Source organism: Balaenoptera musculus, chromosome 5, assembly GCF_009873245.2.
Source record: "Balaenoptera musculus isolate JJ_BM4_2016_0621 chromosome 5, mBalMus1.pri.v3, whole genome shotgun sequence".
Taxonomy (NCBI): domain Eukaryota; kingdom Metazoa; phylum Chordata; class Mammalia; order Artiodactyla; family Balaenopteridae; genus Balaenoptera; species Balaenoptera musculus.
The window spans coordinates 3,255,029-3,270,890 of NC_045789.1; the positions used below are offsets into that span (position 1 = coordinate 3,255,029).

At 39.2% G+C, this 15,862-nt stretch overlaps 1 protein-coding gene across 7 annotated transcripts in view; it reads left to right on the top strand.

Annotated features, from left to right (window-relative positions):
- The window catches only part of RAPGEF2 (Rap guanine nucleotide exchange factor 2), a 258,452-nt gene that overhangs the window by 4,290 nt on the left and 238,300 nt on the right, over positions 1–15,862 (top strand). The window contains exon 1 of one of the 7 annotated variants that reach the window (XM_036853000.1): positions 8,772–8,798. The exons of the other annotated variants lie outside the window; for them this stretch is intronic. Within the exon in view, the coding sequence (XP_036708895.1) occupies positions 8,787–8,798 (12 nt within the window). The 5' untranslated portion in view covers positions 8,772–8,786. Of the gene's footprint in view, positions 1–8,771; positions 8,799–15,862 lie in introns of those variants that run through there. 7 annotated transcript variants of the gene reach the window in all.

Consider the following 15,862-nt stretch of genomic DNA (forward strand, 5'->3'; position numbering starts at 1 on the left):
CCAGCCGTCTTAAGACAAATAAGCCCTCCTGATCCTTGGGCCCATCAGACGTTTAGGATCTGATGCTTGAAGGAGTTGCTTCGCTTGTTAGGTGTTGGATGCCATCTGTGCAGAGCCAAAGGCTCTCTTCCTCTGCTGTTGATTGTCATTATTTAATGCGGGCAAAAGAGAATAAAACAGATTCTTCCATTGGCTGCCTTTGGACAAGGCCCAGGAATGGCACCTGGTACGGTTTTTGATTTCTCATTTTTTTCTGGTGGAGCCGTCACATCTGGGGTTCGTAGGTAGATTGCACTCGTTTACCAGACTGTGGAAGATGGGTGGTAGTTTTGCAAGGCAAATTCATTTCACAGTGTCTCCAGGAAGTTCCTATTCCAAAGGATTACTCTATTGAAAACAAGGGAGGTCGTGCTCTTTGCTCTTGTTGCACTGCTTCTCAGGTGCCTTCTGCGTCTCCTGTTGGTTGTAAGTTGTCAGTCACTCAGTCTTCTGCAGCTGAAAATGCACGTTCCCAGTCACAGTGTGATGGAAAAGCCCATTTCGGTGAACTGTTTCAATGCCTTTCAGTTTGAAGTGCCAAGTGAAATCACACATGGTGAGAATATTAGAACCTAGCAAGGCAGGTCAGAAAATGATGTCAGAGGCCTTTAGTGGAAATTAGAGAGCGGGGAAGTGGAATCTCCGGTTGGTTGATTAGAATAGCAATGACTCGAAACCTACTAAAAGGTGGGTGGAGGGGGGTGTGTCCCCCAACACAACTGGAAGAGACAGAACCTCCACTGTGACGGCGTGCGGACTGTGCCAGAGAAATGAGCTGTTAAACTTCCCTGTTTACGCACGGGTTGTGGAGAACAGAGTGAAAACTGACCAGCACAGAACTTGGCCCGAGTCAGAAGTGGGCCAGTTGCTACTGACACCACAACGTGAACGCTTCGCTGACCGTCTGAAAGCAGCACGTTTCCCCCACCAAACCTTCATAAAACAAGTCACCTTAGAGAAGCCTACCAAACATTTTGAACATTCCTAAGTGTCCACCGTATTAACACTGATGCTCCCTTGGTTATTACTAATGCGGACCTACATGTTTATTTGTTATTTTAAAGAGAAAGTAGATGGAAATGTGAATGTTTTCCACCTTCACCTGGCTTGTCAAAAATAATTACTTTTCTGAAAGTTTGAAATTTACTCAGAAGTTAAAAAAAAAAAAAAGTTTTGGTAGCAGGTGCCTTTTCTGTTGAGTGCTTTGTGAATGCAAGGGCTGGAAGTTTTTCTGCCCTGTCTTTTCTCTTGAGTGCTCGAGGGTTAGAAGTTTGTAATATAAAAGCAGAGTTATTAAATAAACTGGATATGGACAGATGGATATGAATTAGGAAAGTTTTGCTGTCATGCTTCTGTTTCTCAGGATACATTTGGTGAAGGAGTTTGTACGATTCTTATGGCAGGCAAAAGAAAGGTGCCTTAAAAGAAAAGAGGAAAATATATAAATATTTTTTGTTAAATTCATTTTCTTCCTTTTTTCTTTTTTTTTAACCCTACCAGCCCAGTTTGTCTCCCAAACCCTGTGAAGACGTGGTTTTGTACGAGGTCACTCAGTTGCCTAGAAGTAATCGTGCTGTCACTCGTGTGACCTAAGAAGTTAGCTCGAAGAGAATCTGGGGGTGGGGAGAGCCTCAGTGCAAACACAGGAACTTTGAAGAGTGTTATGAAATTAGGAAGCTTTTCATGCCCACCTGGAATATGGAAACCCATTTTCCCATTTATTTAGGCACGTCACTAGAGGGGGAATGGCAAGGAGAAACAAAATTGTCACTCGAATTTTTAGCTAAATCTCACATATTCATATTTAAGGGGCTGTCACTATTTCACCTGATACTCTGAGAGGACAAGAAAAGCCATCTTTAATCCAATGTGTGTCCCATATTGTGTGTCTGGAAAGTGGCTAAGTTCTAGTCATCGGGGCACTGTATTCTCAGTAACAAACCTCCTTGAAAATAAGGGGCACTAAATGTTCTATTAATGTTTTTCAGTGCACCTCTGTTGAGAAACAGGACTCTTAAGTAACTGCTTTATCAAACTGTTTCGGTTTATGTCTTTAATCACTTACATGGGAAGCTTGGTCACCTAAGCAATTAAGTGAAGTGAAAGATGTAAATAAATTACAAACAGCTTTCCCCCCAAGTCTTTAAACAATAAAATGATTTTTCTAAACCATATTATTAACTTACTGGATTCAGACCCTTTCAGATTGCTTAGGTAGAGTGTTTAAATGCCTGTTTTTAGTTTTTCAGGTGAAACATCTATTGCAGAATATTCTTCTACTTTAAAGATTTAATATGATGTGTTTTTAACTACTTGTAAAAGTTACTTTTTAAAATGGTTTGTGGAAAACAGCTCCTGCCTCATCCCTTCCTAGTTAATAATATTACTTTGTTCTTCACTACTGAAATTTTTTTTTTTTTGGCTATTACACCTTTTGATTTAGTTGCTAATTCATGAATTTGTCCTTGGAGAGCTCTTAACAGTACGAGACTTAATTCTTTGCAAAAGTCACTCAGTAGAATATGTCTTGAGTCATAATGAGAGGGCTGAAAAAGTGCCTTTAGCCCAGAGAACTTTAAATTATGAGAATCTGCACAAAAGAGTATCTCTGGTGAATATTTAACTTTCAAATATAGTGGAAGAATTGTGTCTATGACAGATAAATTTTCCATCTCTTTTTTATCATTGTTTTTGAGCAGTCTTATATTTTCATCTGACAACTTACACTTTGATTATATTTTGGCTCATTTTGGGGCTCTAGTAATAAATAATTTGTCCCTTAAGTAGTTTTTGTTCGTAAAACACAACTAAATGGTCTGGGTGCACTTTTGAAAAGCATGTCTCACAAAGTAATGACTGGCCACAAGCATTTAGCTTTCATAACAATGATATTTGAATTTGGAGGTTAAAAAAAATACACATTTATTACTGAAAAACCAATTTCAAACTGTATTAGCATGTGGCTCTGAACAAGTGAGGACTTGAATTTATGGTAAAAATTATTCACATTCTTTTGCAATATTGGTGGAAACTTAGTCACCTTCAAATAACCTTTTAAACATTTAGTAATTAACAGTTCCATAATTAGCTTTGCATATCTTGGCTGAGGTTCAAAATGAGTCTCTCCAGCTGCAGTGCTATGTGGTTAACACAGTCCTGCCCAGACCCCCCCGCCCCCCACCCCGGCTTTCACAGACACTCGAAAACAAAAAAACCAAAATTAAAAAAAAACATTAAGAGGACTTCCTGGTTGCCAACTTGTTGCAGTTTTCTTCCTCTCGAAAAAGGATGTAAAATAAAAACAAAACCAGCTATAACCTCCTAGCGCTATCATTTTAGCTTATTTATGAAGACTCACCATGCTGCTTTTTTTTTTAAAATTGAAGTGTAGTTGATTTACGATGTTGTGTTAACTTCTGCTGTACAGCAAAGTGATTCAGTTAAGCATATATATAAATTCTTTTTTAAAAATTCTTTTCCATTATGATTTATCATAGGATGTTGAATACAGTTCCCTGTGCTATAGAGTAGGACCTTGTCGTTTATCCAATCTCTGTGGTTTGCATCTGCTAACCCCAAATGCCCAATCCATCCCTCCCCTGCCCCGCTCCACCTTGAAACAACAAGTCTGTTCTTTTTTTAAAAAATTTACTGTTGCCCTGAAAAAACTTTATCCAGGTGGATTTTGGGGGGAGTTAAATGAACACAATAAGGTCTGCCTTGGGGGATGTTTGAAATTCAAGTCTTATAAAGTTATATTACGTAAAGTAATAGTGGCATATGCTTCCAACCTAAATGAGCTAGTTGAAATAAAGATACAGTAACCTTTTCAAAACACAGAAAGACTATGCCTTCTTGACTCATTTGAAAACTTTTTTTTTAAGCTTTGTTACGTATTTTGTAAGTTTTATATGTAGTGGAAAGGAATTGTAATTACCTCAAAGCACTTTGATCTAGACTAGTGTAGAGTTATGGAAATGTGGACACTGGTGATAGTTCCTTGATATCTGTATTATATGGGCTGTTCCCTCTCCTCACCCCATTTTTGGTAACAGTTTCCTCATCTGTAAAATGTGGATAATAGCTTCTCGAAGTTGTTTTGTGGATGAAGTGGAAGAACGTACCTTTACTGTTGAGTGCAATGCCTAATAATAGTTCTTGTTGGTATCACATTTTAATGAAATAGTTATTATTTACCAGGCCTTGGGGATTCATTGAGACGTCTGTCCCTCAAGCAGCTCACCAGTCTATCATGTTATAAGTAGGAAGTGATTCATCAGTGCTGTGACAGCTGTCCTAGGCCAGCACTGCTGAGGTTGGGGACTTCCTAGATGGGTATGTATTGAGTCTGGGGACTTCCTAGGTGGGTGTGTATTAAGTCTTAGGGGAGTAGAAATTCACCCACCAGTAGACCAGGAGGCTGTGAAGGATTTTCCAGGCGAGCCCAAGGTCATAGAAGCTGTACAGGTGGTTGTAAGGAAATAAGTGTGGACCTTTGTTCGGTGCGCCTGGAGCCAAGGGATTGAGTGGTGGATGGGAAGTGACACTACTGTCCCTTGGAAGCTTGTGATGTGTGGAGAGTGGGAGGAGACTGGAGTTCTGTTAAGGCAGAGGTCTGACCTCCAGGGTGGAGGTGGTCAATAGCCCGAGCTACACAGTGGAGATGGCCCCTCTGCTGGGCAGGCCGGCTGCACGTGTGCACGTCCGTATCAGCTGCTCATTGTGTCGTGCCGTGCGCACGTTTACGCCAGGGCAGCCTAATCACGGCAGACGGCGGAGATGGCCATTTCTTAGTTCACAGGAGGAAAGTCCAAGTTGTTGAACATAATTTTCTGTGTAAATTTATTTATTTATTTATATTCGGCTGTGTTGGGTGTTTGTTGCTGCGCATGCGCTTTCTGTAGTTGCGGCGAGCGGGGGCTGCTCTTCCTTGCGGTGCGCGGGCTTCTCTTGTTTCGGAGCACGGGCTTCAGTAGTTGTGGCGCACGGGTTCAGTAGTTGTGGCTCGTGGGCTCAGTAGTTGTGGCACACGGGCTCAGTAGTTGTGGCTCGCGGGCTCTAGAGCGCAGGCTCAGTAGTTGTGGCTCATGGGCTTAGCTGCTCCGCGGCATGTGGGATCTTCCCGGACCAGGGCTCGAACCCGTGTCCCCTGCATTGGCAGGTGGATTCTTAACCACCGTGCCACCAGGGAAGTCCGCATGATTTTCTTGATTTTCAGGATTTTTTCAACTTACACTATTTTTCCTTACACTTTGGTGTCTTTTCCACGTGCATTCTGGAATCTAATATGAAATAACTAGTTTCTCATATCATTATGCTAAGTATATTAGTATTTCTTAATCTGTGATGATAATGGGATTTCCAGGTATTCCATCCTTTGCAAGAGTTGAGGAGCATCTGAATTGAAGCTCACAGTTGACTTGTGGTGGCACGAGGTAACGATTGTAGCGAGTCTGTGAGGGCAGTTCCTTATTCCTCTACATCATTTTTTGTTTACATAAATTAATGTTGAAATGAGGAAGGAGAAGCAATTTGTAGTACCTATAATTGGTCTTTTATAGCTTTGTCAGAGCTGGAATATAAGTAGTAAAAACTTGTTCAGTGGTTATAATGTCAGCCTTCGTGGGGGGAAGGTAAGCTGATTGGCACATTATTAGTATTATTATTTTTTTTTGCTTTACCTGCCAAGTTTATTGCATAGAGCACACATTTATATGAAAGTGTAACAGTGTTTCAACATGAGAGATTTGTGCAGAAAAATATCAGAAACACATCTGTTAGGATGACTGTCTCTGCCTTTTATATAAAAGAGCTAGCGTATAAAAAGTTTTTAAATCTAAGGCACCAAGCTCTATTCTACAACAGAGATACAGTACTCTAAATACTGCAAAGAACTAGGGAATCAGAAAGAATAACTACTTCCTTTTATTAATCAAAGACTGGTGGCTACAAAGGAACACAGGCCTGCTTCAAACTATTTGTGATTCACCAGAAATCTCATTAGCATTAGGGCAACTAATTTGAATTCAAGTTTTAGTCAATGGTTTAAGCAGGATTCAATGGATTTCAGGAAACATATATCCTGTGTACACGTGTGTGCGTGTACACACGTGTGGCACGTTATTTTGACTGTTAGAATTTTTATCTTTTCAGGAAAAAACCGCCTCTGGTCTCACTTGCTAACTAACTAGGACTTACTGCACTGTTACAAAGTATGTGTTTCCTGCTGTATTCAGGTGTTTTCTTCTTCAGTCAGTTGGGGTGGTCGGTGGTCGCCGGGTTAGTTTTTGTAGAGCAGAACGTTTAGTCCTTGAGTTTTAGAGTCTCTTGGTACCACCATTTTTGTGCTTTCACCTCCATTAGGCAGTAAGAAGTGTTTTGGAGGGGTTGGTGTGACTTGAAAAAGGACCTTGTCTTGTTGCTGGAACTAAAACCCTCTTCCCTCTTCTCATTGCTTGCCTCCTACACATTGAACATGATCTAGAACTTCTCAAATATTTAATATGAGCTAAATGAATTGAAATCAGATTTTACATGTTGACCCTGTGAACTGCTGATAGTTCAGTTGACAAACCAACAGTTACTGGCCCTTGGCAATTTTGTGTTCTTCTCTAGCTGGTGGTATTTGTCCCTCCCAACATAAAAGCTAATCGGAAAAGAAGAGACCCTGAAGAAGAGTTAGCTGTTGGCGGGTTATTCTAGGGAGGCCTGGTAGGAACTTTCCTAGAAGCCAGCTAGCAATCGGTGGATCTGAAGGGTTGGGGCACGATGGTGATTATCTTATCTCTCCTGAGTATTCACGCTAGAGTTGAAACGCGTTATCTTTTTAAAAAAACTTTTTTTAGTTTGAGATAATTGTAGATTCACACGCAATTGTAAGAAATAATGCAGAGATCCTGTGAACCTTTTACCCAGTTTTTTCCATTACAAATATCTTGCAAAACTGTAGCATAATATCACAATGAGGATGTTAACATTGATAAAGTCTAGATGCAGAAGAATTCCATCACCACAAGAATTCCTCTTGTTGCCTTTTTATAGACACAATTACTTCCCAACTCTACCTCTGGGGAGGACTAATCTCTTCTCCATTGCTACAGTTTTGTTATTTCAAGAATGTTATGTAAATGGAATTGTACACTATTTGATCTTTTGGATTGGCTTTTTTCACTCGGCATAATTAATGGCTTCTTACCTTTTGGCTAAAATGAATGTAGCTACTATTGTCTCTGAGCAGTTTGGGCTGTGTTCTTGAAATACCAAAATTATTCGGGGATGGGGGTGGCCCAAGGTTAGGTGGATTTAAACAGTGACAATGATGAGAAAATTCGATAATAATATGTGTAAAATAAAGACCGAAGAGCATTAGGTCTTGGATGAGCAAGAGTTGTAAGAGTATATAGCACATTGGGGATATTTCAATATATATAGTTTTCTTCCATAAATTTTGTTGTTGTTGTTCATGATGTAAGTGGTAAAGGTAGTCTTACCATCGATCATCTCTCATTCAAAGAAATTACCTGATCTTCCCCAACTGAAGTGGCGTTTTACAATTCAGAAGGAAGTCTAGTGAATGTATATACAAAGGAATCCCAGTGGGACAATTTGAACAAAAAAATAAAGAAGGATTATAGCGTCTAGGGGAAAAAATATCCATGAGCTCATGCCAATATAAGTAAATTATCCAATAAATAAGTAGGGGAGAAGAGACAGCTCTTTGTTATGGTAGAATGCCAATAAAAAATGTAGAAGGTATGATGGAAATGGAAAATCACCAGCAGGCAAACCTCACAGTGATAATTGTTGCAAACAAGAATCAGTAGGTGCCAGAATTAGTGGGTGAGAGTATGATGAGAAATGTATATATCAGATATCAGAATATTTGCATAGTCTCAGAATGTCTCCCCCACCAGATTAAGTAATTAATTACAAAGGGGGGAATCAGTACTTTTAAAGTGAAGAAAACTAGCAGACACCAAATTAACTAGATGATCAAAGTTATGTCACAAGACATACCAACATCATGATGCACTGAGAAGGGCGCATCTCAGATGGTATTCTCACTAAAAAAGCCCTTCAACTTAAGTATCAGAAAACACTAGACAAACTTAATTTTAGGACACTCTACAAAATTGCTAGTAGTCAGAAGTGCTCACCTTATGAAAGGATGAAGTGCTGAAAGAGTCACAGATTGGAGGAGACTAAGGAAGCATGATAACCAAATGAGCTGTGAGATTCTGGATTAGGTCCTGGACCAGAAAATAAACGTTGGGACAGCTGGTGAATTTGAATAGTTTTACTGCGGTTATTTTGGATGATGAATTGTGGCAGGCTGGATGAAGAGTCTGTGGGATCTCTGAACTACTTTTTTTTTTTTTTTTTAATAACTTCTTTTAGTCTAAAGTTATTTCAAAATTAAAAGTAAAAAAAAAAAAACCCCAACTTTTGGAATTTTACTGTGACTCTGACAAGGGGCCACCAAATTAAGATATTTTTGAAAATAATCTTTTTCCTGATTTAATCTTAATGAAGAGCTCATTACCTTTCAGCTAAATATTTTGCATCCATTGGACCATTAGTGACATGGCTGAAGCAATATATTAGAGGAAACTTACATACACACGCACAAGCTTATAAATAAATGGACAAGAAGAGCTAAAATAATGTTTAACTCACCTTTATTTCTACCTCAATCTTGTAGATATTCACACAAGAATGCAGTGTATTTTACCAGGTGTGAAGTTTTCATGATCCTGAACGTAAGTAAAATTGGAATATTTGGTATAAGAAAAAAATGTGTAGGAGATAAAATGAAGCACAGTAGAAAAGAAATTGTGGTAGTAGTTTAAGGAAGTCAGTCTCGGTGCAATCAAGTTCGTAGGGTCTCCTTTTCCTTTCCTGTGAACTTAACAAGTCGTTCAGTTGTTACTTTTGGTAGGAGTGAGGGGGTGGAAGGGACGGAAGGGGATGGCAGGGTGTGTTGAAGGAGGCTGGTCGGAGGCATTATTATAGCTGCAGATGGGGAGACCTAAGCTGTGTGTGCAGCATTTCATTAAAAGCAGTTCAAGGGACTTCCCTGGCGGTCCAGTGGTTAAGACTCTGTGCTCCCAATGCAGGGGGCCCGGGTTCAGTCCCTGGTTAGGGAACTGGATCCCACATGCATGCCGCAACTGAGAGTTTGCATGCCACAACTAAGAAGCCTGCCTGCCGCAGCTAAGACCCGGTGCAACCAAATAAATAAATAAAAAATAAATAAATATTAAAAAAAAAAGCAGTTCAATATAGAAACATCTCTGCAAACCTTTTTTCCATATATATATATATAAATGGAGAAGTGAAATGCAAAGGCATTTATATACATATATTTATATATGTATATAAATGCCTTTGCATTTCAATTATAAAGCCCACTCCCTGCCCTACTCCTCCCATAGCCACCTACCGTTCTTTTTTTGTGTGTGGTAAATTCTGAAGAATGCATGCTGTTTCTACATAGTGTGTATTTTTTTCCCCTGTAACTGAAATTGGTACTGGAAGATTGGATTAAAAAATATGGGCCCTAACATTTGAGATAACAACAAATAAAATGTAAGCTGGGAGGTATTTACTATTTTCAATTATAAAGATAAAAACCATTTGTTTTCTATATTTTAATGTATTTTTTTTTTCTGTTTGATGTTTTCAGTAATAAATTACATTTGCGGGCACAAGTGGAAAAGAAAAGAGCTGGCCAGGCTTTGAAGTAACTAAAATCTTATAAAATAAAAAAAGGGAAAATGTGTAGGTGTCAATTAACACTTTAACATCTGTCCAGTTGTTCTGTATATAAGTAACTATTTGAAGTCTTCAAGACAATACATTTCTGATTTCTTCCGTAAGCTACATTATGCAGTCTTGCAAACTCCATTTTCTTTTAAGCACACTCAAATGTTTTAGAAAATTCTTGGTCAAATTGTTGGAAATATTTGGCTAAGTTACATTATTTAGTTATGGTATTAAGAAACTGCTTGATCAAATTTATGCGTCTGCAAACAACTAGAGATGAGTTTTGAAAACTCATGAGTTAAAGAAATTGAAATACAGTAGCATGAAATGCCAAGAATTGAGATGAAGAAGAATTTGACTGCATTTCAGTTTTTTCTAGTCTTCGTTCGTGTCGTCTCCCCTTACTTTTGTAAGAGCTGGAATAAACCAAGGGGCGAGCTAGCTTTAGGGGCAGATGTTATCACGCGCTGCCCTGTGCCTTCAATTTGGGAAAACACAAGACTTCTTTTAGAGGCAAGCAGTGTATGCAGAGACCCACAGTTCTTTTTTTTTTTTTTATTTATTTAATTTATTTTGGTTGCGTTGGATCTTCGTTGCTGCACACGGGCTTTCTCTAGTTGCGGCGAGCGGGGGCTACTCTTCGTTGCGGTGCGCGGGCTTCTCATTGCGGTGGCTTCTCTTGTTGCGGAGCACGGGCTCTAGGCACACAGGCTTCAGTAGTTGTGGCGCACGGGCTCAGTAGTTGTGGCTCGTGGGCTCAGTAGTTGTGGCACGCGGGCTCAGTAGTTGTGGTTTGCGGGCTCTAGAGCGCTGGCTCAGTAGTTGTGGCTCACGGGCTTAGCTGCTCCGCGGCATGTGGGATCTTCCCGGACCAGGGCTCGAACCCGTGTCCCCTGCATTGGCAGGCGGATTCTTAACAACTGCACCACCAGAGAAGTCCCCACCCACAAGTTCTTTATCCCCAAATATGAATCTCCAAACCTAACGTCATCTGAGACGTAAGTTGGAATGGGTGAGAATTCCTATCTTTATTCCGTTTTCTCTGGTGTGGTTTAAATCTCCATCAGTTAGAGGAAGCTCTGTGTCTTTGGGGGGGGAGGGGCAGCATGGTAAAATCATTTCACTTTAAAAGTCCTTGTTCCCACTTGATATATTATGGGATGGCTGTTTTCCTCTGTAGTTACACATTTGTATCTTTAAGTCTGAGTTTACTTAGTGTATTTCCTTTATCTAACCTGGTGGTTATGACCCTGGACTTTGGTGTCCAGACCACAGACTGCTTTGTGCTCCTGGGCAGGTTACTTAACTTCAGTGGGTCTCAGGCTTTTGGATTTCAGGGACTTTTAAAAATCATAAAACTCTGAGGTCCTGATATTGATTTGTCACTTATTTATTTTTCCAAGTCAGCATGTTAAAATGAATGTAATGTAATGTAAATGTAAAATGAATGTAAACTCTCCACTGTTCTCATTTCATAAAAGAAAGGACATTTTAATATCATAAAAATAGGTCACAATCTCAGAATAAATAAATTTAGCTCTGTTTCGCCATATTGTTCTGTTTTCGTCAAGGATTCTTAAAATTTTACCGTGAGTGACTATGCTAATATTACCAACCTCACATGGTTGTAAAGGTTAAATATGTTCTTGTACATTTAAGTTCTTTAGCAGTCTCTGGCTGGAGTGTTTAATATTTGTTATTAAATGATTATTTTTCAGTAGTTGGTACTGATTTATCCCTTAGGTAATATTTCATCATTCGTATGTCTTATGATGGATTCACCAAAATGGTTTATAACATAAGTATTTGATGGACTTGATTGTGTTGGGGTTGCATGAGTCTGCAGGTTGTCAAAAACTGCACACACGGAGGCTTAACGGTGGGCTTATTTTTCTCACCTAATAAGAAATCTGAAGTTAGGCAGTGCAGGCTTGATACTGAGGTTCAAGGATGTCATGAAGGAAACTAGCTCATTCTCCTTAGCAAGTGATTTTGGTTTTCACAGTCCCAAGACGATGGCTGCACCCCAAGCAGGAGAGAAGGGAGGAGGCCGAGAGTGCTTTTCTCGGTAAAAGTTTGTTTTTTTGGAGGAAAGCCCTCTCCAGGTACTTGTCCTTGGCCAGAGCTCGGTCCCCTGGCTACTCCTAGTTGCAAAAGAGGCTGGAAATTTGAGGATTTTGCTTGTAAGCCTCGATATTGCAGAAAGGCAGGGAAGAAGGAGATGAAGATGAATAAGTGCTGTGAGCCCATAGTATTTGTCCAACTTACTTTGCATAGCGAACAGATGATTGTAATAAGTTTATGTGGTGCTTCTCAGGAGACCTCTTTGAAAGTCTTGCTTTCAGAGGTCTTGCAGTAATGCATAGAGCTACGTTACTGTAGCCACAGCTTTGGAGTCATACAGATATATTCAACTTCTTAGTTCACTTATTAGATGTATGAATATTAATTTTCTGAAGCACAGTCTCAGTTGAAAATAGAGGTAAAAATAGCACTGCATGAACATTATATATAAGTATAACAGTGTAACTTTTAAATATAAATATTTCTAAATGGTAACTATTGATTTAAAATAAAACATAGGTTTATATTTTATAAATTCTTTTTGCTTCAGTTTTACTCTATTTTAAAATTTTATTTCATTTCTTATGTGCTCCAGTTTTGTGTTCTGATATTTCTGTGTGTAGTAATACTTTGTCATTTTTCTGGGACTTTTAGGTTTTCAATTTGTCATTCCTCCCACAGGCTGAATCATCATCATTTTATGAGTAAATATACTTTTGTATATAAAATATTTGTGAATGATAGCTGTTTAGAGTTTTCTGTAATTAGTTGAATTCATATTTGTATCATAAACTTATGTCTTTGAGAAAAGTGGTTTCATATTGAATGTTATACAAGGCCAGCTTTGATATTAAAACTTTAAGTATGCCCTGTGTCCTGCCTTAGAGCATTCATTATGTTTAATTATGGGCTTTTTATGATAGCATTCAAGATTTACGTAGATAAACTGCTCTTATGTGTAGTGGGGTCAGTTAAACAATTTACTGTCAGAAACTAATGGCTAGAAATGTTATTGGAAAGAGTCGGGGTATTTGTCATTTTAAAACATTCTGTGTTTTTTTGTAGGTTGTTTTTTTTGGGGGGAGGGGCGCTGGGGGCTAAAAATATGCCTGAATTTGGAGTCTTAAGTTAGGACCTCGATTTCATTTAAAATGGATTAACTTGCGAGGTGTCTGTCTGCCTCACTAGAGAGCTTACTGGGCTGGGACTTGCTATTCATCTTTAAAGCTCATGACTTGGCACACAGCGTAGCACAGAACTGGAACTAATAAATGTTGGTTAATGACGAGATCTTTTTTTTTTTTCCCTGAGAATTTGAGATACAGCAGAAAAAGTAATTATATACTTCCACATTAATAGCGAATTGGATACAAGCTGAAAGGAGCAGTAATTTTTGCTTCAGTTTCTGTCACACTGAAGTCCTCCTTTATAGAAACGAGTAACTTTGTGGAACAAAGTTATTTTTCTTGAGTATCAGGCAGTTACCTCCCCATAAGTTTAATCACTTTGGTGCTGGTATTTTGAACTGTCATTTACACGATATTTCACTGTCATTTAACAGAGTGTTAAATTCTTCCTCTGAGCTCCTGTGACACCTTTGTTCTACTACGCAGTACCTTTTTAAAAAAAATTTTTTTTTAAAAATTTATTTATCTACCTACTTATGGCTGTGTCAGGTCTTAGTTGTGATGCACAGGCTCTTCTAGTTGCAGCACACGGGCTTCTCTCTAGTTGTGGCACATGGGCTTAGTTGCTCCGCGGCATGTGGGATCTCAGTTCCCCGACCAGGGCTCGAACCCGCATCCCCTGCATTGGAAGGTGGATTCTTAACCGCTGGACCACCAGGGAAGTCCCTGCAGTACCTTTTTTTTTTTTTTTTTTTTTTTATTACTTTGAAATTTTCGACTATGGTGAGGGACAGCAGGTTAAATTAATGACAGACTTAAATTATAAAATTAAATTGAATTCTAGTATTTAGAACTAATTTTCTGATTAACTGTTACTAAGTAGAGATCTTAGCCTTGACGCATTTTAATAGACATGACTGTATCGATTGTAGAATGATTTACATGCAAATATAGTAACTTCTTGAGGGGTGGTTTCTGAAACAGGTTAAATATGCTCCACTGAAATCTTACTTATTGATTATATATAAAACTTTAGAAAAAAGTAAGCTGTAATAAAACTCATTCTGGGTAAAATTTTTACAGATTTGTAGCAAAAGACATCTTAATTAAATACGTGTATAGAGTAGAATCTAACTTCATTGTTTTCTACTTTTCACCAGTACTTTAATTTTGTCATGTAACGTTCTTCTTTATGGAAGGGAATAGTGTGATTTGTGGAGCATCTGAAAGGCCTGTAATTCTTAGACTGCTTCCCTCACCTGATGATGCCTGAAGGGAGAGACCTTGAGGAAAACAGATTGGTCAGTATTGGTTCTTGGTGCCGAGTGGAACCTTAGAATCAGGTGACCGGTGGTTTTGTCGTTGTCTCATAGACCTGGAGGCTTCTCAGGGGCCTTTGGGGAGTCCTGGAAATCTAGCCTAGCCTCCACCGTTAATTTTTTTTTTTTTAGAGATTCACGTTCTTTTATTTATTTATTTATAACTGTGTTGAGTCTTCGTTTCTGTGTGAGGGCTTTCTCTAGTTGCGGCAAGTGGGGACCACTCTTCATCGCGGTGCGCGGGCCTCTCACCATCGCGGCCTCTCTTGTTGCGGAGCACAGGCTCCAGACGCGCAGGCTCAGTAATTGTGGCTCACGGGCCCAGTTGCTCCGTGGCATGTGGGATCTTCCCAGACCAGGGCTCGAACCCGTGTCCCCTGCATTGGCAGGCAGATTCTCAACCACTGCGCCACCAGGGAAGCCCGCACCGTTAATTTTTATTAGAAAAAGGAGACTTACTACTAAAAAAAATGTTGAAAATTCCTGATCTAGTTTGAGACCCCTGAGTAGAGGAAATAAATACCAAGAGTAGTTGGTGGATTTCCCCATGCAACAAGGACAGAGCCAGCAGACTGTTGAAAATTAATCCCCTAGATCAGAGGTGAGCAAACTGTAGCCCCTGGGCCAAATCCAGCCCATAGCCAGGTTTTATATATAAAGTTTTATTGGGACACAGCCAAGCTCATTCATTACGAGTTGTCTGTGGTTGCTTTCATGCTACAGAGGCTGAGTGTGGCCTGCAGAGCCTAAAACATTTGCTGTCTGGGTCTTTACAGCAAGTTTGTCCTTTGCCTTAAACTCATTTCTGAGCGCTTCCAACTGATTTCAGGGCTCAAGGATTTAATCCGTCTTTTATAATTGCAAGTCTGTAGTCACTTTACTGAGGAGGTATCTTTACACAGAAAGGAATGAAGTGGAGGGGGCTCACCTCGGCCTAGTTTCACTGTTATTTAAATGCTGCAAAAACAAAGCTATTTTGTCAATTTCAATTATTTTTTCTTTCTAGGTGTAGCCAAAGGAGGATTGGGACTTGTAGTCATTCTAGTAAAGTATCTCCTGGTGCTCTTTACAAATACACTCTGAAAGGAGAATTCCACAATCACATTAACATAACTATTCATAAAAAGTCTTAAAGGCACTGCGTATAATATGTATTCTTTATTATTGTTCATCTCTTAATATTCATCCAATATGGTTTTTCTGAGTCACACAGCTTTGCTCCCAGGAAGGACATATTTTTATATAGGTTGTTGTCATCAGTTTTCCAGCCTGACTTTATTGAAACTGTGTCTGTGATCTTTTTCTAGGTTTTCAAGAAATCTGGAGTTAGATGAGAAGTTTTAAGAAAAATCCTCTTCCTGAATTAGGCTTTTGTTATTAAAACAAAACAAAACTGAATTATTTAAGCCCATCAGATATACCAGGTCCCAGCCCCTGGCACATGCTGGGTGCTCTGCTTAATTAATCAACTTTGCACTGTGCTCAAAGATACCCTCATTTTCATTGAGTTTGCAATCAAGAATGATTTTACTGCTACTTTACTTTTAA